General features: G+C 38.2%; 1 protein-coding gene across 1 annotated transcript; it reads left to right on the top strand.

Annotated features, from left to right (window-relative positions):
* The first annotated feature begins 3,383 nt into the window (after positions 1-3,383).
* LOC139733701 (L-threonine ammonia-lyase-like) lies at positions 3,384-24,304 on the top strand. The gene is made up of 13 exons (XM_071644515.1): positions 3,384-3,623; positions 6,182-6,544; positions 13,067-13,137; positions 14,153-14,198; positions 15,901-16,086; positions 16,991-17,046; positions 17,568-17,730; positions 18,786-18,876; positions 19,704-19,779; positions 21,247-21,372; positions 21,894-22,061; positions 22,705-22,762; positions 23,496-24,304. Exons 2-13 carry the CDS (start codon positions 6,251-6,253, stop codon positions 23,598-23,600), a joined length of 1,440 nt encoding a protein of 479 aa, XP_071500616.1. The 5' UTR covers positions 3,384-3,623; positions 6,182-6,250; the 3' UTR covers positions 23,601-24,304.
* The last annotated feature ends 570 nt before the right edge of the window (positions 24,305-24,874 follow it).

Here is a 24,874-nt window from a genome sequence, read left to right as displayed (position 1 = left end):
AAGGTGAAATATATGAAACTGTATTATTAGGTGAGTTTTCTACATTTGTTGCATATTAAAATTCCTGGTTATCTATTTGATTTTAGTCTCTAAAGAGTCAACTTTATGAAGAGTCTCCTTCTTTTATTTTTAGCATTTTCCTGAAAGTGAGTGATAGTTTTAAGATTTGAATGCAGCAATGAGGACTAGAACACAGTATTAGTGTGATTTCTTTATTTGAATATTTTCCATAGTTTTGGCTATCATAGTGCTCACAGAGAGCAAAATGTAAACACACTAACGAAGAACAAACAACAACAACAACAATAACGTCAGGGTCTTCATGGTTTACACACCCATTGGTATCCATGACTGTCTGGAATTCTCCAAAGAGAAACCAGGGACACATCCAGTATATGATGATGGAAAAAAGAAGAGGCATCTTAATTAACTGTAACTGTCTGGTCAAAACTGTTTCGGATTCTGATTTCCTCTTTAGTTTAAGCACTGACAAAATCTGTGCCTCAAAATCAAAAGCCTTGTATCATTTTCTGGACAACCTTGTGCAGTGACTTAAAGTGCATGCATAATTAGCCAACTTACAGGCATAGTTACCCATCTCCATTTACAAGAAGCTGATATTAAATGCATCAAGGAAATGAAAATACTTCACATTCCTACACTGCATGTAGGACAGTCTTTCAACTTCAAACTAATGAAGCAAATACACTTGAACATTAAGTTCTAGTGCACAAATGAATATGAGCTTCTTCACAGTAATGTCTACAAAATTACATCAAAACTTTCACTTTCCATAGGAAGCTGGTCTCATGCTGATTTTATCTTTTTTTCTTCTTTTTTTTTTGGGGGGGGGTACAGATATGTATGTTATCACTAATATAATATGTGTACTCCTTATATCCATTTCCTATGGAGGATACTGTTGCACATAATGCAAAGTTTTGGTTTTGTTGCTTTAGCCGCACAAGGCTGTAATGTAGAAGTTTGACATGACCGCAGTTTTTGCTTCACACAGTTTTCTGAGAGAACTTGACAATCACTTTCTCTCACTTTCATGCCACTGAAATCTTTGAAGGGATGGTACAGTATTGATTCAGGTTAGAATGCAGCTTTAACCTTTTTTTTTTGCAAGATACTTAGAATCCACTTTATGAAATGTTAAGAGGAACTCATACACTCGATTCATTTGAATCTTAGGTGCACAATATGGCAACCAAAAAATAACTTTTCTGAAGTATTTTGGTTGATATATTTAGTGGCCTCGGGCTACTGCAAATATATAGCTGCATATCCTTTGGTTTGGGGGAAAATTGATACATTACAAAAACTGAACTTTTGGATGAAAAGTTGATTTGTTGAAACACGACTTTGTTACATAATTGTTCTTAATAATGTCAGTCTGCTGTTGACAACAAAGTCATGTATCTGAATTATGTTTACGAGTTGAATTTAATGTAAAACAATCATATTTTTTAATATAAAATCTTGTATAATGTGCACTTGTTTTAATCCCTCTCAATAAAGTTCACATACTCAAAAATCTGTACCAGAGATGATTTTGTGTGACAAAATACTGAATTGAAGTGTGAATTTTTGTTGATTTCAGGGAGTAAAACTGTTGGTGTATTGAGATAGATAGATAGATAGATAGATAGATAGATAGATAGATAGATAGATAGATAGATAGAGGGAGAGAGAGGGGGAGAGAGAGGAAGGGAGAGAATATCCTGTATGGGATCCACAATGACCAGAATGAGATCGTTCTGAATATACACCAATTTTCTTGTACATCATGTCCCTTGTAGCCAACCAATGGGTAAGCAAGAAATTTACCATGGAGAACAAGAAATGAAGAAAATTTAATGGTCAATAAACATTCAAATAATTATCCCCTCCCATTCATAAGTTTTGATTACATGAGAAACAAAAATGTATTGATCGATGTGCATGTGGTAAATAAGCAACCAAACTGCTAAATTACAAGTGACATTGGAAGAATGAGAAACAAATTGTGGCAACTCCTGTATCTGAATTTGACATGATATAGGTTAAGTTGTACTCTTCTTTTGTGTATGAACTATGTTGAAAATGCCACATATATATACTGATAATCTTATTGTTCATTAATAGCATTTCTGAAAAATCATCTTACATATGAAAAATGTCTTGTGACCATATTGATTTTAGTGTCGACTGATTTTTAGACTTCACTGTCTTTTTTGCTGATTTACTGAAAGGTAAATGACTGCAATTCTCCATCTTTTTTGTATTTCATGTCCAGTACGGTATGCGCTGAATATTTCACGAGGTTTTTATTTTCGTAGATTTCGCGAGTCAGATGCTATATGCAAAATTAAAGACGCATGAAAATATTGACTCTGATCCCGATGTGGATGTGACGTATGAATGTACATTTCTCTGTTCAGGACAGGACTGCACGATTGCGAATTTAACCACTCGCGAAATCGTTACAAATTCCCGATTCACGAAAATTCAGACTCGCGAAATATATGCCGCATACAGTATATTGATTTGATTCCTATTTTCAGAACCAGATCCCTAACAACTCCCAACATCGCATATTCACGTAATCATTAGAATTTTCTTCATTTCACCTCATTTCTATGGTAAGTACTTGTCATTGTGTTCCTGAGTCGCGGGGACAGCTAAATGCAGTATGCCTGCATTTGTGCAATAAAAGTTGGCTGTATAACTGTCAGAAGCACGACCTGTCAATGACATTGTGTTATTCAAGGGCATACCGTAGCTACTCGCCTCAAAATAAAAACATTGGCACACGTGTACAGTATGGAGGCGTTGTCCCAACTGGCCAATCACAAATAGCATTGTCAGAACCGTGTGGGCGTTGTCCTGTTTGGCCAATGAGACAGCATTCTGACATAAAAGCTGTCATTTAGGTTAGTGTAAATTTTCATACTATTTTGCTTCGGTAGCATGTTACCTATATTGTTTTTTATGACTTCCAAATCAAATAAAACAAGAAACATGTTTTTTGAGAAAATAAAGTGTCCAAATTATTGGATACTGTACTTCTTTTTAAGAAATTATGGATGATATTTGAAGGAAAAATATGATTTAAAAGAGAAAAGGATTCCGAGCAAAGCCTAAATGAGATGACGCAACAATCCGGTATACAAGACAAACTACAGTGTACGTGACTGCATGCACTACTTTAGTGAGCTATGGCATTATTGGTCGGCGGCGTGACCGGTGCGAACCGGTCTGGTCACACGTAAAAGCAAAAAGAACACGCACGTACGTAGCCTGGCTGCATATCATATCATCAACGAGCGAGCGCGAGCGGCCCGGTGCAGTGGCCTCAAATTCCAACAGTGCAGTTGTAGCCGGGAGCAAGATTCGCCGGGTTAGCTTATTTTGAGGAACAGCGTTGCTGTTGTTACGCCCGATATACTTCGTAACCCGCGACTGAAACTCGTCAAATTACGGAGTAAAATTCAGAATCCAATTTTGTTTCTTTTACCTCTTGCGCTGTATTTATTGATTTAGCGTCCAGACCAGAGAACAGCAGTGTGGGTCAGGTGTTCCGCCGCGTGCTTTCACGGGCAGAGGTCCATACCAGACGATCGGTCACCTCAGTGTCGGTAAGGAACAATTCTTCTGTTTTGTTGTTGATCTAGTTAGACTATCTCCTAGATTTAAATGTCCGCAAGCGTCTGCACTGTCACTGACACTGGCTTATCTGGCAACTGTTAATCGTAGAGAATTCCAAATAAATTTTGCTTCACGGGCGATTGATCGTCAACTAGACTATCTAACGTAAATACTAAAACAAAGATATGTTTGACCGAGAGGGATCGGTCTGTCTGTAGACCTCTATGTGGTCGTCCGGGATATGTTCCGCGGGGTACGTCTGGCTTCACGGTATCGCCTCCTATGTGAAGATTTTTAGAAAATAAAAAGAAAATAAGATAAGAAAATAATCTAATTAAAAGAAAATAAAAGACTCCTCCGGAAAGCGGATCTTTCTGTCTACAACTAACGTTAGATCTATGTGTGCTATGAAGATGCACTCCTCTTCCAGTCTTATTTATAGTCTTACTCTGAAGTAGTCTGAGGAGTCCTCGACAGAAAGATCCGTCTGTCCGCGACGTCCGCGGAGGAGTCGTTTTCATTTAATTTATTTTTTGACGTTATTGTTCTTCTCCGGAGGGATTTCATGAAGCCAGACGTAGTCTCTGCGTGCGGAACATAACATATCCCCGATCCGACGACCAGATACAGACCGATTCTTCGCTCTTGACTTCGGTCAAAAGGAGTCCTGGTCCTACAGAAGAAGTACTCAGAAGATTGCTTGTCTCTTTTTATCTTGCCCATTCCATTAACACTCACAGAAAAAAATCTGTGCAAGTATATCAGGTCGTTAAACAAAAAGACAAATTAATAGAGGTCTAACTCTAAACTTGTTTTTAGTAAGTATTATGATGCTGATGATGTCACTCATTTTGTACTCCACATGTAGGGTGGGACATCCAATTACCGGACGCTTTTTTTCGTGGCTTTGATTTCCGTACTCAGTGGATGAAATTTCGGCTAAAAATAACACCACTTATTCACAGACTCCTGGAAATTACGAATTCAGCCAACTTATGTCAATTCTTCGTTCCAGTTTTTAGAAAATATGCTTCAATCATGCCCCTCTAAAAATAGTTGTTTTTTGCGCGGTGCTAAATCGCATTGTATTACCGGACGCGATTTTCGTAATCGAATAATCAAAGTCTTTTGCACGTAGTCCTTGCACCAGAATCATAATTCATCCCACAAATCACCGTACACATTCTCACCGAGCGGATGACAAAGAAAAAATCGGCAAATGAGGCTCAAATTTCGTATTTTACGGTAAAATGTCTGTCTTGAACATTTCGAACAGTTCACGCAATAAAACCTTGTGAGAAATCGACAACTGGTTAGACTCTATACTTCTAGTTTACGTGCTTTGTCTATAGGAGCTGCACGCGTGGGTGATGAGCTGCGGGCCCCTTAGCGCACAACTATTCCGCATCGTTCGCGTTTGAGGACGATAGCTACAAATTTCCGATATCGATCAGTGAACTTTTGGTTTTATTGGAATCTTCAGCATTTTTCCTGTATCACATGTGAGTGGGATTTCATAGAATTTCAGTCGTGAAATGTGATTCAAACATGCATAAATATTAACTATGAAGAGGTGCGGGTCACTCAACTATAAATTTGAGGTAAAATGTGAATTTTTTCGTGTTTTTACATTTTTATGTGGCGTTTTTTGCGATTTCGGTCCACACAAAGTTCTGTGAGGCTAATCTACGAAGTCTCGCGCGTACAGAATGTCATTAGTACGCAAAAATGTGCGTGTCCGGTAATACCATGCTTGCCCCTACTCTTCTTACACATTAATCTACAATTTACAAACATGACCATCGTGATGACTTGCTAGATTATTCACAAGGAAATGAATTGCTTGTCCAGTAAATGTGTGTCATAGATAAGGGTTGGTGAACATGACTTCCTGTGTTGTTTGTCTTCCATTGAACAAATGAGGCTAATTTCATTTGATGAACAAATGAAGACTAATTTCCTGTGTTGGTTTCCTGTAACTGTCCTTCGATTGCAACTGATCATTTTCTTTTTGTACTGTCACTGTTCTATTATTGTTAATTAGTTACAGTGGAAGTCAAGTTGAATATTAGATTAAATGGAATGTTGAGGAGTATTTTGAAGAAGAAGAAGAAGAAGATTTTTTCCAGAGTTCTTTTTAGTGTGTGTTGGGTCTTTATAGCAACATTCTTTGTGGAGAAATGTCATCGAACATTACAATCTCTTAACCAAAAGTTGTCTCGATGATCATATTGAAATGCCCTTTTCCTAACTTGATGATTATTTTGTATCTGGGTGGTATCCATTTTCTAGGTCAAGAGGGGCCATGCAAGTAAAAGTGTTCTTGTCTACATAAATTACACAGCTCTGTCACTACACTGTACACAAGTGCATCGTACTGCATTTGGTCAGGCTATTAATCTACAAAGAATCATACTCCTGGACAAGATTTCAACACATGCCTTTGGAGTCTGAAATTCAAAGACCAGTCATCTATAGATATCTTGGTAAATTCACATGGCACATCACAGATAGTTGGCTTCTGATTTGTTTCTTAACTTTTTGTCAGGACTGTGTAGGAATTGGTTCCCAAGTTTGTCAGCTACTTGCGCAGGACGCCCTGGAGACTCAGCAGAAGATGCCCACAGAGATCATCGGTGGTCAGACCATGGAGGAAGAGAGCATGGAGAACATGAATGGGATGGGCAGCATGAAGTCGTCGACCAGCATGAACAGCGTCAGCACCGACGGCATCAGCAGCGACCTGGACGGTGACCTGGAGAAGGAGGTCAACATCGACATCAGCCAGATCAGCGAAGAGCACCAGCATGATCCCTTCTGCGACCCCGCCAACCCCATCCAGGTCAAATTCCAGGATGTCAGTGCTGCGGCGTACAAGATCAAAACAGGAATCATTAGGACCCCCTGTGCTGTAAGCAGAAGTGTTCTCCTTATTAAATAGATTATGTCTTTAACTCAATTCAATTCGTTTGTCTCTGTAAAAAAAAAAAGAAATGCATAGGACTTGTAGTATACATTGTGCAGATACACAAAACTTCCCATGGCGCATTGGCAATAATAAACCAGGAAATAACTGAATCGACCACTTAAAAAATGAGTGTCTAAGTCTGTGCCATACTGTAGCTGCCTGCCAGAAGCAGAAGAGAGATTATCTTAAATTCTAATTATCCCAGACGTTTTCTCTATTATAATGAACATATGATTATACACGCACCCACACAGTAAAACTTGAACTTGGATGCCAAAGACTCGACACAATAGCGTGGAATGATCACAAGTTATCGTCAAGCTTCTTTGAAAGCCTTTGAACAGCCTTTGTTGCTGCACAGGTATGGCCTTGCATTCTTCATCTGGGAGGCTGTTGGATGCCTTTGTCGCGTTTGTGCTGAGAATTCTTTCTGACATGCGTGAGTGATCAGTGCATTCAGATGGCACAGCACTTCAGGGCGAAGATATTTAAAAGGATTGACCTTCGATTCGATGAAAACACTATTGTGAGCTCCCCATTTTAATAGCAAACTAATTTAGGTCATGTGTCACAGCACAGGTTAATTGCTGGAGGTTGTGAACCCTATTTGAAACCACTCATAAAATGAGTGTCCCACCCTTACCCCCCATCCCACATACACGAAACACAAAACAAACCACAACAGCAACAAACCAAATAAAAAAGAAAGCATGTTCGTTACAAAATCTTTTACAGAAACATATCACCTCATTGTATGCTAAAAGAATAATCACATATTCCACAACCCTACCTTGACAATGGTTGTAGTTAAATTACTTAGAAACAGAGCCAACTATCAACTAAAATCTCGCACTTTCAAAGAATGAGGTACGGTAATCAAAGAAATCAGTGATTTAGTGATTAGAGTGAAGTACAGAATGGTACCAGATAGACAGTGAAAAACAGGCAAGTTACTTTTTTATTTTGTTTGTTGCTGTTGTGGTTTGTTATGTGCTTTGTGTATACCCATGTGGGGCGGGGGGGGGGGGGGGGGGGATGGAGGATAAGGATGGTACATACTCATTTCATGAGTGGTTTCAAAGGATTCACAACCTCCTGCAATTAGTCTGTGGTGTGACATGTGACCTAGATTAGTTTACTAGCTGGGGAGCTCACATATCACAAAAGTGTTTTTATCGTATGGAAGGTCAATCCTTAACATGTGCTTTTTTTTTGTCTCCACCCTGAAGTGCTGTGCCATCTGAATGCACTGATCACTCACACATAAGTGATATCAGAAAGAATTCTCAGCACAAAGGCATCCAACAGCCTCCCAGATGAAGAATGCAAGTAGCTCACACATTGGTACATGTGCAAATTACTTTTATAATTTCTGGGTTGGGTAGGCACTTTGCTTCGTTTTAAAAGTGTCATAATGCACAGGTTTGCCCGACATAACAATTTATGGTATACATGTTCAAACAAAGAATGAACTTGCATAGACCAGGTGACCAGAATGATCCATCGATTTCAAGCGTCAATTTCTTTGTTTTTTGTTGCATGCTTGAACAAACTTTTCTGTTAATCTTGCCAAAATACCAGGCCTGCTGTCAGGTTGATGCGCTGGCGAGCAGCATAACATACTATAAAAACGGAAATTTCTGTGCATATGTGCAACCAGAAACGAGCACGAAAATTAAAGCATGTGAATATTTTTGCTTGACATGCAATATATGTTACAGTAGTTGATGTCTTGATTCCGCAGAATTAAAAGCACACAAAATTCTTCTTGCCTGGCCAAGCGTGAAAAATTAGTTGCGTGAAAAGATCCACTTTTACAGTAAATAATCGTTGCATCACAGATGCTTAGTCAGTGTAATTAAAAACTATCATGCCTGTTGGTACAAATGGCCCTTTTTCTGCTCATGCACAAAAGTGGCTATGAACTGAATAATCAGTAATGAATCCAAGGCTTTGGAAGCTTGACAATACCTTGTGTGTTATTGTTGTTTTTTTAAGATATTCAGTTGAATGTTTTGGCATCGTCCATTACTGTATAGGTGCGTGTATTTATAATGTGCAATATTATAAAGAGAAAATGAAAACTTTAGATGTTAGAATTTCAGACAATCACACTTCTGGCAGGCAGCCAGATACATGTCAACTAAATAATTCTTCAGGCTGTCAATTCTGACTTTCCTGGTTTGGTATCATTTTACATGGTGCAATTACATTTCCATTTTCAGTTGTGGTTGACCTCCAACTAGTGCCCAGTTGCATGTAAAATGTTTGACCTGACAGAAACCCTTGAAAGAACTGAAACTCAGGTTGGTATGATGCTGCCATTGACTTTAACACAGGAAAAACTTTGTTAGAATTACATGTAACCTGAGTTTTTCTGAGGCAAAACAGGTTTTATGCATCAGGTCCCAGATGTTCATAATTGCCTATTCACAGGGAACTCATTCACTTGTCCAAGCCAAGAAATTTATGAAAAATATGATCCAATACAAAACCAGCAGCAATGTGGCATAAAGGAAAATGCTGAGATACAACAAGGTAACAATGGGACACCACCACCAACAACAACAACAACAGCAACTACTGTGAAACATTTATTTTTCGCGAATTGGTGCCGATGGCCTTTTTTGCGGCATGAAATTTTTGCGAACTGCCACCAGCATTCAATGCATGTAGTGTAGACAAGAACTTTTGCGTGCATTTTAATTTCGCGAATCTTGGCGCTCGCGAAATTCGCGAAATTAAAATGCACTCGAACATTCCTCGTTTTACAGTATCACCCTCCCAATGATGTGAATTTTGTAGTCATCAGACATGGTTGCAATGGCATGATGTAACAAGATTGTTCTATTGTTTGAATTTTAGAACTTGGTTGATTGCATTTATAAAAGAGACATGGATAATATGTTTGCAATAGACCAGTTCGTAATTCCACTTTGCGCATGAGCAGAAAAAGGTCATTTGTACCAACAGGCATTTTGGTTTGTAAATTCACTGAGATGAGCATCTGTGATGCGATGATTATTCATGTGATCCTTATCTAAATGGTGCTTGCCAGCACATCCACCTGACAACAAGAAAGGTATTTCGCAATTATAAACGGAAATAGGCTGTTATTGCATTCAATACAAAACAATGAAATGGGTGCCTGTTAAATTGTCAACTGATGGAGTACGCCAATCACCTGATCTAAACCCAAGTTCATTCTTTGTTTGAACATGAATTCCATAAATTGTTACTAGTACGTCGGGCAAGCTTTTGCATTATGCCGCTTTGAAAACGAGTGAAGTGCCTAATCGAGAAAAAAGAAAGGTCATTTGTACCAATGTGTACACATGAGCTAATTACGAACTGGCTTATTGTCTGAAGATACATCTACAGGGCCTACTAAATACTATCATGAGATTGTTAAAAGTATAAGATATGCTATTGGTATCATTTTCAGTATCAGCTTCGAGTGACGAGGAAGTTATTCCATTGTCCATTGCCTGTGATGAACACAAGAAGTTTCTGAGCTCATAAGGCCAAAAGCCCAAGAGATGGCGCAGTATCCACTTGAAATCTGTTATCTGTGTCCTGATACATCACACCTACATCTTACCTACATCTTAAAGCCCCCGTTTCCACTACAGACATGCAGCACTGCCCTGATATCAAGGGAGGCTCCATGAAAAATCAACAGTTTCCTCATGCCCTGACAAATTAACCCTTGCATTTGTATATATAGCCCAAGGGGGGGCACATTGTGCCCCCCCTACCAGATTTTCGTTTGCCACTCCTTCACCCTAGATCCGATTTCAACCAAATTTGGTGACTTTTCCTAAAATCTTATTGCGAACATTTTGATATATAATTTAGCTATATTTGATGTTGTTGGTTGCCATGGCAACCATAAACTGACAACTATGTCAGTCAGATTTTGCATCTTTTTTGTGTTCCCACTTCATTTAACAGCATTACAGTGTATGAAATGAGTGTTTTTTGGCTGAAATTTGTTGAAGGAGCAAAATTTGAAGTAATTATGGTCCTGGAAAGTTTTTCTTATTATTTCCTTTGTTTTTATGTGACAAAGGCATAAAACAATAGATGTAATAGAGATAATTGAAAACAATAATATTTTCTAGAGATTGCCCGTATATTTTGAGTTATTTTGATTCCTTCACCCAAATTATGCCTCTAATATCATTAGTTTATCATATTATCAGTTTGCAATCTCAAAATTCCAGTATTATGCAAATTTGAAATGTCATAACTATACATGTACCCATCCCAAACATTTCATCTCAGGTCTCATAATGTATCACTATGTTGATATGAATAGCGCCCCCATGTGGTGACCTTGAGAAATTTCAACCATAACAACTAATAAAATTCTACTTGCTTATCATTTGTGGCATATGAAAATTATTGGTCTATAATAAGACATATTGTATATAATGGGGATAAAGAAATACAGAAAAATCATGTTTTCAGCATATTTCCTATGTATTTCTTTATATTTTGGTAAATAGCGCCCTCCATGGGTGACTTTGTGAAAATTCAAATGTACGGTCATGTAGAGTATGAGTTACTCTACTCACGTGCCCAATATGACGATGATACATCAAATAATAAAAAAGTTATATAGGGGGGGGGGGCACAATGTGCCCCCCCCCCCCCCCTTGGGCCTGCGAGGGGTCAAAATAGCTTTGGCTTAATAGGGTTAATGGACAAGTCCACCTTCATATTTATAGTACTGTATGGATTGAGTGAATGCAGCAATATCAATAGACCACATCAGTAAAAGTTTGAGGAAAGTCATACTATTTGTTCAAAAGTTATGAAATTTTTGAAGTTTCTGCACAGTTGCTGCTGAATGAGAAGACTACTATACATTGTATGATGTCACAGGCATATAATGATATTTAAGGAAAATATAAAGAGAATTGCACAAAAATTAACTTTTTTGGAAAAAGTGCACATTCCATCTACTCATTTCTGACATGTACATTGTAAAGGATAATATTCCCCCCCCCCTACCTTCTGAAAGAGGATAGTCAAGTGCTCAATAATTTTTTATTATTTTGCAAGAAAAGTGAAAATGATGTTGAATTTTCTTTATACAGTACTTTCCTTACATCATTTTACGCATGTGACATCACCAGCTGTAGAGGTGTTCTCATCCGGCGATGGCGGCACTGAAACTTGAAAAATTCATAACTTTTGAACAGATTATCCAATTTTCCTCAAACTTTCACTGATGTGTTCTGATTCAATATTGCTGCATTCTCTCAATCCTTATGATAGAAGTGGATTTTTTCTTTAATTAATACAACCTGTAGTTTTCCAGATTCAAGGATTGTCATTTAAACCAATCCAATTGAGGTGCATACACTGTACACTGTATGTATCTAAACACACTTGAGTATCTCCCTTATTATAGCTCTTTGTGATCTGTCTGATTTTTGAAGTGTAAATGTTGGCAATCTGCCAACATCATATTTTGCGAAGACATTGTTCTGAGAGAAATGTGAATTTTCTGTGTTGCCATAGAATAGCAAAATGAATGATGGATAAAAAAGTTTTACAAACTAGAGATGAAGTAAATAAACCAAAATGGGGGGGGGGGGGGGGGGGGGAGTAAATGAGAGACAGTGTAGGTATAGTTAGTTGTAATTGTATTTTTTGTGGGTACACAGACATTGCTTAAATTGGTAGACTTCAGTGATCCCCTAACCAGCCATTGTGCCCCAGTGATTATGCCTGTACCATACAAGCCTCTTTTCAGGGCTGTCTATACAGTATGTGACAGGTAATGCTTGAGCAGTCTTTGACTGGAATGCTTTTGATGTTTTTGAAAGGAGCGTTGCACTCAGCTGACTGCAGTCTTTTGGAAAGCAGTTTACTGGAACTCTGCCTCAGATAGCATGGAACATCTACCTGAACTTCTGGCATTATTAATTTTGTTCTCTTCTGGCTGAGTGAGGGTTTGGGGGGGGGGGGGGGGGGAGGAGGGGCAGTCACTGTTCCTTTAACAGTTTTGTGAGAACTAGAGTGTGCTTTGGCAGTTGGAGTGTGCAAATACATTCTCTTCCCAGTAGTTCAATCACATGTTGGAGGAGGAAACACAAATAGAATGATTTGTGTAGCTTGATATGATTTCTTCATTCCTATACCACTGTTATCTTAAGATGATTTTTTTTTTTTTTGATGTAGTTGAATGTTTCCTTCTTTTTTTTAATTCATGTTCACATAAATTGGTAAATTCATGTCTGAGAGGGCATGAAAAAAAAAATTGATGACAGATGAGAAGAATACCGGTAAGTACCATTACAATATAGGTGCCATGACCATTTGCTAAATATTCCATGTGATTATACCCATAAAAAGTTCAAGATTTAGGCCCTGCCAAATGAGAGTCATGTAGAGATTTGCCTGTGATCACATGTTTGTTTTTTTCTCTTTGTCTCTGTTATTCCCTCCCAGAAATCCAATCTGTCTTCAATGCTTGGAATGGATTTATATTTCAAGAAGGATTACCTGCAAACCACAGGAAGGTAAAATTACAGGATAGTGCCAAGCTACTGTATGTCCCACAGGGTTTTTCCATTTGTATGAATTTTGTGAGTCGGATGCTGATTGAGAATTTAACAACGCATGAAAAAGTTGTCTCTGATCCTGGCACAAATGCAACATACAGACATTTATTTCTCTATTCATTACTGCACTCCACAACTGCTTAATTGAATCACTCACAAAATTGTCAGAAAGTCTCATTTCAAGAAATATCAGACTCAATTGGCGTATAGTATGTTGCACTCATGCTGCAGCATCATGTATATTATTACTGCATCAGACCATTGTGGCTTGATTATATTTCTTCTGTGCGTTCTGCATCTCTTTGACAAATGTTACAATTGAGATCTTTCCCTGGATTGTTTCTGGGACTCAAGGTCAATTTTAAATGCCAAAAAAAAAGATGATTTTCAAAAGTAATTAAAAAAAAAAAGATGTTGTTCATGTGGTTTTAATCATGCTTATTGGCCAAATTTATTGTGACATCTAACAAATAATGATCCATCCTTGCATTGCATGACAATTTTTATGTTTAATCAAGGTACGCATAGAGTAGCCCATTTACGACTGTATGTAATTGTGGGTATCTGTATTAAAAACATGACAATCTTTATCATTGTATGCATTACCTGGTCCATGTATGTACATTGTATAGGATGTCACCTTAGGGAGACACTACTGTACATGCTTTATCACTACATAAAGGAGACACTATAAGGAGACAGATTTGTGTCTCCTGAATACTATCAACTGTATCATATCCCATTCAACCCATGCTTTACTGCTAACAATCCTTGATACACATTTTCCATACACTGTCTCCTTTAAGCTGGATCCAGAGTTATCAAGCTATCATGAAACCACAGTTTCCACCAGCTTTTAGTTTTTAATAGGAAATGCAATAAAGTTTGTAAGCTACTTCAGACTTAGAAATGATGTGCACAGCTATGTCCCTTCCTAATGTTTGCCCTTTTCTGCCCTTTTCTGCCCTTCCAGCTTCAAGGAACGTGGAGCACGCAACACTCTTCTCATGCTTCCAGAGGTATGGATTCCATTGTTTGTGTTTGCGTCTGATGTAGAATGTGTGTATGTGTCCTGATTTAGAATGTGTTTGTGTGTGATACATGTGTGTGGGTGATATAGGCATCATTCTGGTAGCGTTTTCTATTCTGTCATCACTATCAATGCTGTACTAGCATTGTGCCCAAACAAAGATTTTTACGTAGTAAGGTTTATAAATGCCTAAAATTATGCAAAGGTTTATGAATGCCTAAAATTATGCAAACTTGGCTCCGTTTTGTCCCGTACTCTCAACCAGGAACAATTTGCATTCTGTGTTTAGAAATAAACTATAATGCCTTTGTTCTCTTGTCATATCTTTTTCTTTTATTGTTAATAACAATAGGCTTACTGACAGTGGTCCATATGTTAGTGATATTTGATAACAGCATTGCCAGCATTTTTTTTTTTGACAGAAAACAGACAACAGATGTGTGATAAGAGTTACGTGGCAAATGACTAGAAGACAGATGATGTTGTTTTAAAAAGTGCCTTTGTTTGTAAACAAAATGAATATGACACATATATAGGGACCACCGTGCCGGCTTGTGCCATCAATATCGTTGAGGTTTTCTCACGCATGTTTTGCTGGCGACAGATTTGTCACAGCTGAGTGATGGCATTAGGCAGTTGCTGATGATGTAATACTTTGTCATGTGCAGCACAAACCACAAACAGCATTTTGTGCAGGTTGATGATGACTCTTTGTATGAGTCTTAGCAATTCAAGGCATCCCTCCGTATATAGAGCGAGCATTTCGTAGTCACACACTGCGCATGTGACCTTGCATCATAAAACCAACAAAGTTGCAAGACATGGATTTTTAGTTAAAGGCATATTCTGAAAGAGCAGACTTTAAGCTGTGAAATGATGTATTTATTCAAATGGACTCTCCTAACCTATCCTAACTATTGGAAAGAATGCACACACTCTGGAAAAGTGTGCAGTAAGAAAAAGCTATGTTTTTAGCTGTGGTCTATCGAGTACTTAATCTTACCAATTCGCACTCTGTTTAATGAACGGAACAAAGAAAGAAAGAAAGATATAAATTCCTTAGCGACAACAATGAAGGAATTATCGGATTAAGCTTATTAGCATGCTTTATTAACACATTCCATTGATGACTAGTACCAATTTCCAAAACAGCAACACTATCCTTTCAAAAGTTATTGAGTTGGAAGTGAAGAGAGTGTTTAAGAAGTGAAAAGGGGCCTCCAAGACATACCTAATCACACTATTCTAAAAGAGTGTTTCAGAAAAACTGCTAAAACACAATTTCCCATCTCTTTTATGATTCCAAACTTCAGAATAATGAGTCGTAGAATTTCTCTTACAGAAAATATGAAAAACTGAATGACTAGGATGACCAGTTCACCTAGATTTTGAGTCCTCACTGAAAATCAGGGTTACAACTTTTTGTTCAACCTGTTGTGATACATGGTTAAATATACCTCAGTTGAACTTATCTTCATTAAAATTCAAGCAAATTTTAGTAGAAACAACTCATTCATAACAGTGATGATGGTGATAATGAAAATGATGATAACGATAACAGTGATAATAATAATTGAAATAAAATTATGATAATAGTAATAATGATACTCATGATGATAAAAAAATCTCAATTTCTGTATGATACCAGTAGTCCCACTCACTTGGGTTATCCACACTTGTGCTTTTCCCAGGAGTACAAGCAGAGGGGTGTCATCGCAGCTTCGGCGGGGAACCACGCCCTGGCCATGGCATACCACGGCAAGAGTCTCGGGATACCGGTCTTTGTGGTGATGCCCAAGATTGCCCCCATCATGAAGGTGAACCGGTGTAAGCAGCACGGCGCCACCGTCATCATCCGGGGAGAGGACATTGGAGAGGTTAGTGGCTCATTTTATCCACGCTTCTAATTCTGACGTATGGTGATTCATTATAGGCCTTGTTCACATTGGTAAAATAGATGTGCTCCTACTCATCACTAAATTCAAGAGAGTGTTATAGTGAAGTATTTATCATTCATACTCAAATTCATAGCCTTCTTCTTCATCAAAGCTAGAGGAGGAAGACAGATTGTTCCTCTAGCAACCTTTGCAGACTTCCATCTTGAACAGCAAGAGGGATATTACTCCATCTTGAAAAGCAAGTTTGCAATTCTAGGGGTTTCCCCCCCCCCCCCCCTTCAGAATTGTCCCCTATATTGTAGGTCAACCATGCTGAGTCTGTTCACACTGTGTGAGTCTGAATGGGGTCATAGTGATAAATTGTGTTGTTGTTGTTGTTGTTGTTGTTGTTTTTCTAAAGAAAGGAGAGGAAGAGAGAAAAATTGGGGCCCTATACATCAAATAATTTGCCCCACAAATTGTGCTTCTGCAGCGTTGACTGGCTATGTTGACCAAATGTACAACCTGACAATTTTAATTTGCTGGTACTGCATTGGTCAAGGCAATATTTTTCAGCCTAGTCAAGTTGAGTGTATAAATTGGTGAGCATCAAAAAGCGTGAATGATTTTTAGTGTCAATTCTTGTTCTAATGAGTGAGGTATGTGAAAATGAAGAATCATGCAGTGTGGTATTAATTAATTTTCTTAAAAGTAAGAACAAAGAATCAGTTGAGCTTCCTTTAAAAAAAAAAAAAAATGAAAGAAGTGTTCTACAGTACCAGCCACATTGCATTTGATATTCTGCACATGTGTGTGCATGTTTTATATGCAGTTGTTTCAGGGTTTTGTACAGTAAAAATATGCCAAAATTTATTGTTGGTTTTTTCTTTTCTGCCATCTGCAGTCCAAGAAACTTGCTTTGTACTTGGCAAAGAAGAGGGGATATTTCTATGTCAATGGGTAAGTATTTGCATGAATTTAAACTTTGACTGAATCCAGATGGTAGTTTGCAGCATTTCGTCCTTTCCTTCAGAAAAAGGAATAATTCACATGCGTATTCCAACTCTCTTACCTGTTTACAAATTAGAATTTGTGGGTTTTACTCAGTATTTCTCTCACAGAACATATTGTGCAGTTGGCATTGTCGGATAAAGTTCATGTGATTCCATCAAAGTTTCATTCCCTTTTTTAGTTTTTTTTTTAATTTCTTTATTATTATTTTTTTATAGTGCCATAGATGCCTTCTCATCTGGCATTCAATAAAAGATATCACCTTTTTTTTTTCATTTTGATGCCGTATGCAGACCATAAATCAGACAAGCTGACATGAAGGCTACTGTTTTTTAGATGCTTTGACTCTTTTTCAGGGCAAAGTTCTGATTCTCATAACAATCATTCAAAGTATTCTCCCCCATATCAAGACCCAAACTCCCCTTATATGATTGCATTCTGTTTCCTCTTCCCCCCCCCCCCCAACGTAGCTATGACAACCCTCACATCATCGCTGGCCAGGGCAGCATGGGATTGGAGATCATGGAGCAGGTGCCAGACGTCGACGCCGTGGTGATACCCGTGGGTGGGGCAGGGATGATTGCCGGCGTGGCCCTGGCAATCAAGAGCCTCAACCCTTCCATACAAGTCATCGTAAGTCAGCCAGAGGAGGGACAATGTCAAAACTATCACACTATTCTCACTGCAAATAGTTTCAGTGACTGCTTACCCTTTCAGTGTCCTTTATAGTTGTAACTTCAAGCACTGTTTTTAGATCATCAGCATTCAGTGAAATCCTCCAAGCTTGACCTCATTGTAAGTTACACAGCTCACTGAGATACAACAATTGGTCGTGGTCCAATGGGGAGGCCATGGTGACACGATAGGGTTCAAGGGGATTTGGTTGGTCTCTATTCAGTGGCAATGAGTTTCCAGTCATCTGTGCTAATCAGCTAGGAAAGCACTCCAGTGGACATGCAAGTGTGCAAGCAAGGAATAAAAGACTGGAATAATTGAAGCATGGTAGTAGGTAGCATCACATGGATGCAGTTACATCAATCTCAGCAAAAAATGTAGAAAATGAGAAATTCTGTGATGACTGGATGCAAGGACGTTCACCACCTCTATTAAAAGGTGTAATGTTCAGCAATGGCTTTGAGCATTGTTGAAAATTACCACAACCACCATAGCAAAGACATTGCAGTAGTTGTCCCATGTAAGCACCTACAAACTAAAAGTATTAAAAAAAAAACAACTACAGGGTCCACTTGATGAAAATCTGCTGAGCCATACTGAACTAATTGTGAAGATTGTGGCAAGGGGCAGCAAACCATTTGCTACACGTATATGGGAACTTAAGCATATAATTTGTAAGCTGAGAGTCAGTAGTGGATGATTAGAATTCTGTTTGTAATATGCTCTGATTCTTGTAACAGTATCTGAAAAGCAAACAGCAGCTTTTATCTTTGGTAGCTTTATTTTTCTCTCCAATTGTTGCTTATAGTATATTCCAGATTCCTTACAACAAAAGTCTGTTGATTTTTATCAGAGCAACCTTTTTCTCTTCAAGAATATAATGTTGTAACTTGTTTGAATGACAAGCTGGTCTTTAGCAGGACAATAAGCCTCCTAGTCTTCTGTTCAGAATTTTTGGTGATGTTCTCACAAATGAGGCTTCCATCTGACACATCCTCCTCTTCACTTTTCAGGGCGTCGAATCCGAGTTAACAAGGAGCTTCTCTGCAGCTATGGAGGCTGGAAAACCAGAATATTTCAAAGTTGGACCAACTCTAGCTGATGGTGAGATCTAAGTTCCATCTCTAACCGACTGAACATGTGTACTGTTGCAACTTCAATTTGCATGTCATGTCATCGTAACATTTTGCTTGGTTATTATCGAAAAATGAAGAGTCCATGTTTTTGTTAAACCCCTTGGCTTCCCACCAGTCTTGGATCATATTTTTTAAATATTTACATGTGGAGTATTAAACATGGTTTGACATGCGGGGTAGTCCAAGACATGTGAATGAAGTACTGTAAAACGAGGAATATTTGTGTGCATTTTAATTGCGGGAATTTTGCGAGAGTGAAGATTTATGAAATTAAAATGCACACAAAGTTCTTGCCTACACTGTATGCTTTGAATGTTAGAGGCTACTTTCAAATGTTTTGTGCCACAAAATATCTTGTTTTACAGTATATGTATAAGTGAAGAATGTTTTTGCATTATTCAGAGATAAGTCTTTTCCAAAATTGATTGCACAATGTTTTACTGACTGCATTCTTTTTCATTCCTTTTCACCATTTTTGCCCCTCAGGCAGTTGTTTTTGTTTAAAAGCAAAGACAAAAACATGAGTATATGTGACTTACAAAAAAATATATACCGAAAGTTGTTACGTCAAGAAAACAATCGATGTCATGAATGACAGACTCACATCACTGCATCACAATCAAGTTTACCTGTGGTAGTCATTTCATGAGGTTACAGTATTATAAGGGTGGTTTAATACTATAGCCATTTTTAAACAAATACTTGTACAGATTTTGTGATTTTTAAATTTTCATTATTTTACAACAACATGAGTGTATGTGACTTACTTTAAACATGCTCCCTTTTTTCTCCCAGGACTGGCTGTACCAGTGGTTGGAGTAAATGCATTTGCTACAGCACAGAGTCTAGTGGACAAGATGATTACAGTCAGGTGTGTTCTTTGTGATGTCAATGCTCAGTCAAAGGAATAAATGGCATAGATGGTTTAGGCACTAGTAGTTGGATATTCTTTTTCTTCAAGAAACATAAAAGTTCATATACGATAGGGACATAGAAACAATTGTACGAAGTGCGTACCGTGGTCCTTTTTTTTTTTTTTTTGTGCATGGAACCAATCACCTGTGATAAGTCTCCATACTGTTCAATGTTAAATTGAATGCACAAGCTACTACATTGAAGTGTATGTTTAATGTAAGTTACTGATAATCAAAACTAGAATTAACAATATCGGTGTACTGTTGAATAGTGAAAGAATATACTTCTCCTCAAGGCTACTTAATTTTTTTTTTTTTTCTAAAGTTATATTCTGAAAAAGATTGGAATTGTGTGTTAGACATGCACATACAGTAGATTGGTGAACCCTTTGTGTACTTCTGAGTGCTGACTGGCACAGAATACCCCATAGCATTGTACACATTGTGTACAGTCCCAAGCAGAGAGAGGGTTAAAGCCCAAACAAAGTTCTGGTACGCCTGCAAAAGTTGTCAAATTTCGCTCTCAAATGTGAACGTATGCTTAGGAAATGTGCAGGATAACGATGTTATGACAAGATATTCGATGGGTAACGACGAAAATGCGAAATATTAACCAAAAAGGTTCAGTCTCAGAACTTACCCAAAAGGGGTCAGGCTAAACTCGGACTCGGTGATAACTCGGCTTCTCTTTGACGGCGGAATGAATTGTAATGGTTGTCCCTCTATTGTACAGTGTTGTCCTATGGGAGCGGCCTGTATACTAGTAAACTAGCGCTTTGTGTTCTGGCTTCTCGCAGTTAAATGGTCCGAGTTGTTACAACGCGCACATCAAAAACCTCTTTTGCGCGCGTGCAAAATTAGTGTGCGCCTATCAAGCGCCTCTAAAACAATCAAAGGCGCTTGATAAACAACAACAAAAACTCCAAAGACCGCGCGTCTCACAAACTGAGGACCGTGTGCTGTCATTTTTGTTTTGTTTGTATACAGGATTACGTTAGCACGCACTTTCCTGTCCATTCAGTTAGGCCTCATTTGGTATTATGCAGTGGCCAGTAGAATGTGGCGATCACGAACTGCGTGTGAATTGTCTGAAGTAGGGTCGAATTTTTCCCGAGACCGAGTTAGTCTGGAGCCTTCTGGAATAAAAGTCGGTTTTCCTACTATTATTATTTTTCTCAAAATACTCCAAACTGACTCATCATTCCGGCAAACCGCATCAGCCAGGTAAGTTTCTTAGTGGACTCTTTCGATATATTGCAAGAAAAAATGAAATGGTGCTAGACGGGTTCTCAAGCACTTACCGAAACTTAGTTTTCACTTAAAGTCCAATAAAATAGCTCCAAACATTCTGGGCAGGTGCCAAGGTATTCAACAATTTTCATTCAACACTCGATCCCTTTGTCTTGTGTTGTGTTCCCCTTCAGTGAAGATAATATAGCCCTATCCATCCTGAGGTTGATTGAGGTAGAGAAGGCAGTGGTGGAAGGAGCAGGAGCAACCGGTTTAGCAGCGCTCATTGGGGGAAAGCTGCCAGAACTTCAGGGAAAGAGGTGAGGTCATTGAGCAACAACTAATGTAATCACGTATCTACAAAAGTAATTGTTTATTAGTTGTGCATACATTTGTCATATCATGTCCTTGCTGTTCTGCCATCTTTTATTCTTTATAACTGTCATCTCTCTCTTTGTGTCATTTTCTTTGTAGAATTTATTATTTGATTGATTTTCTTTTCTTTTCTTTTTTTTTCTTTTTTTTGGGGGGGGGTCTCTTTCAGTCATATGATTTGAATTCAGATCAGAATTTTAAGACAACAGGTATGATAGTCTGTCCAATCAAAGTAGAATTGCTGTAGGCCTATGCTTTCCTGTAGAAATCGGCTTGGTCCAAATAAATCCCGAAATTTGCAAAAATAAAACTCTCACAAAAACAGCATTTACAGTATATGTTCTATGTGATTTGTGTGCGGAAAACTACAGCAGTGTCACCTTTTTCATGGTGCTGCTAGTGTCTTTTAAATCCTCTCCACAATTCTTCTAATGACTTCCTTCTCTATTTTGATGCCTCTCTGCAGGGTGGTTGTACCGCTCTGTGGCGGCAACATTGACACCACAGTGTTGGGAAGAGTGCTGGAGAGAGGACTGGCAGCCGACAGCCGATTGGTCAGGTTTATAGTGACCGTCAGTGACCGGCCAGGGGGCATTGCCGAACTGACCAAGCTGATCAAGGAGCTAGGAATCAGGTAAGTTCTTGGCTAGAGCAGTTTTTGCTTATTTGTGCCAAGTATATCAAAGTTAGATTCAAAAGTGCCATCAGGGAACGTTGTCTGTATGCTCAAAAACGGCATTTTGTGCAAACTTTCTCAAATTTCACGAACTGTTGTGTACAGCCAAAAGATCAAACTGCCCAAAGGTAAAACAGTGTGAGAAAATAAAATAGAATGACAATTAATTCTCTCAATCAGATGTCGGACAAAAAGTTTCAGTACGTGTTTCAGATGCCTGTACACTGAAATGTAGAAACCAGAATGTAATTGCTGAATATTGAATGTGAATCGTGTAAGAGAGAGATAGCGTGACCCTTCACTGAAGTTTCCGTATTACACCTTGATAAAGTGTGTGGAGTCATTGTGAAATGTGGCAGTACCTTGGCATGTGCCAGATGGTATTATGCATTAGGGTACTTACAAGTTCATGTACCTAGTATATCATTGCCCAAATGGAAATAGATATCCCCCTCCCCCCATATAGCTGGTATCTATCGCATGCAAAGAGTTGTTTCATGACTGTTGGGGTATAATACTGTGAAACTCAAAATATGAATGTGTCAAATGGTTTTGAATATACTCTCATACTGTCCACTGTTTCATGTCTTCACTTCTCCAGCATTAAGGACATTTTCCATGAAAGAGCCTTTCTGAAGAGTGCAATATTCCACGTACAGGTACGTTCTTTTCTCTCCAGGCTTGTAAATGTGACTTTCACATCAGTGACTTGTACTGGACCTGGGGAAGATTGTCACCATGATATGTCTTTACTGGTTCTACGTAGGATACACCATCAAAATTTAGATGTTCTGTCAAATTTAGGTGCTTGATTTTGATTCAGTGTGCCATACCCCTGTATTGATGCAGAGCTATCATACTACGTTGATAGAGTCCTGGTTGGCGTATGCTGTACTGTGTTGTACCATCAGATCGAAGGAGTGGAATGATTTGCACACTTCTCATGTTGTGCATGTCATATGACTATGATACTTTGTTGAAAAAAACACACGAAAAAAAAAAAGAAAAGTAAAGAAAAAAAAAGGGAAATAAACACACACACACACACACACACACACACACACACACAATCAACTTTTAGAGAGAAACAAGTATTTAGAATTGAGATATCAAATATTAATCTCAACATGATCACTGTAGGATCCATGAAATCCAGACCTGATACTGCTTTTATACATACATACATACATACATACATTTCCTTTGCTATCAAAAGATGTGTAAGTTGTTTTTCCTTCATTTCAGAGTGATAAATTTTGACGGTTGGATGCTAGGCAAGCAGAGTAGCTTTAAGTAGATTGAGACTACCTCTATAAACACATTCAGCCTTGTATTAAAGGTGTGTAATCTGGGATGTGTAGCTAATCGTTTGCTTCAAATTTCTCGTTGCAGGTGAAGTGTGTGGTGGAGACAATGGACCAGGCCCACGCGGACAAACTGCATAGCGCCCTCAAAGAGAACTACTCCAACGTCATCTGGGGCCCCAATGTCATGTAAGGAGGGTGTGCAGCCGCAGGTCTTTGCCAGGCATGACTCTTGAGAGTCTTGCACTTTTTACCCTAAGGAAAACAGCAGAGAAATAAGCACTGGTTATATAGTCAGTGCTATAGAGTACATGGACTTTTTTCATTGGTATATTTTTGTTTCTTGTTTTGTTTGTTCTTTTTTTTTTTTTTTTGTTCATGGCAGACAACCTACTTTTCTTTCAATGTTAACTAAGACTGAGGACAAAAGCATCCCGTCTGTTCTCGATCATCCAGAGGAGTTGAAGATGAATGTGGGAAAAAGTTTCAAGAAGTTTCAAGCATGGAAAAGAGAACAATAGTGTGTGGTGGACTACACAAGTCTTCAATGTACCTGCCCGCAGACTTCACAAAGTGGAATTTTGTAGAGTGAGTGCACACTTGAGTAATCTCAAGTGCTTGTGCTTGTTATTTTTTTACCTTTTTCCCCCTTTTTTGAATGTTTTATTACAAATGAGATTATTTTATGCTACTTTGGAGCCATAAACACGTAACTGACCTGTTATTTAACTGTGTTATGACACAATATCCATTACAGCTATGCAGTGAATGTGTGTGATGGATCTTTAGTATGATATGGGTGAGCTTACCATTGGATGCTATAACAGAGAATGCATGACTATTATTGTACTTAAACGTGTTATCACTTTGAGACGATGACTCCATGCGTTGTCTTTGGATGGGCAGAGCCAATGCATTGCATTGGATATATATTTAGGTGACACTGTGTGTCTACAGCTTTGCTGATCTGTTTTTTGCTTGCTTTTTTTAAAGATTTACAACAAAGGCAATATATGTATATTTTGTTACAAAATCAGTTATTTAGGAAAAGAACAACGTAATATTTTCATGTTTAGAGAAATTGTATTTCTACTATTGCATAATAAGCAACATTTCTGAAATTAATGGTGAAGGAGTGTAGAATGTAAGTCACACTGTTACGAATGTTATTATTCTATACCCTACTATTAGGAATTTGATATGGTATAACTGAAAATTTTACTCAGAATTTTTTTTTTTAATGTGATGACACTGTCGGTGGATACACATTGCGCGCATTAGCATAATCATGCAACTGCGATGAATGTGTATACAGCGCATTATTCAGTCTTTTTTTTTTGGGGGGGGGGCTTAATGTATGTGTTATCTGTGTATACTGATGAGAAAAGATCAGAACATACATATCATCACTGGGGCAACAAGGCCTCGTATCTACAAAATGACAAATGTTCAGGAGAACAAAAAGAC

Source organism: Diadema antillarum, unplaced genomic scaffold (assembly GCF_040938485.1).
Source record: "Diadema antillarum isolate AM-2024a unplaced genomic scaffold, OU_Dant_1.0 seq00000486_RagTag, whole genome shotgun sequence".
NCBI lineage: Eukaryota > Metazoa > Echinodermata > Echinoidea > Diadematoida > Diadematidae > Diadema > Diadema antillarum.
The sequence above is the reverse complement of the archived record's forward strand: the minus strand, read 5'-3'. Positions and strand labels throughout refer to the sequence as shown.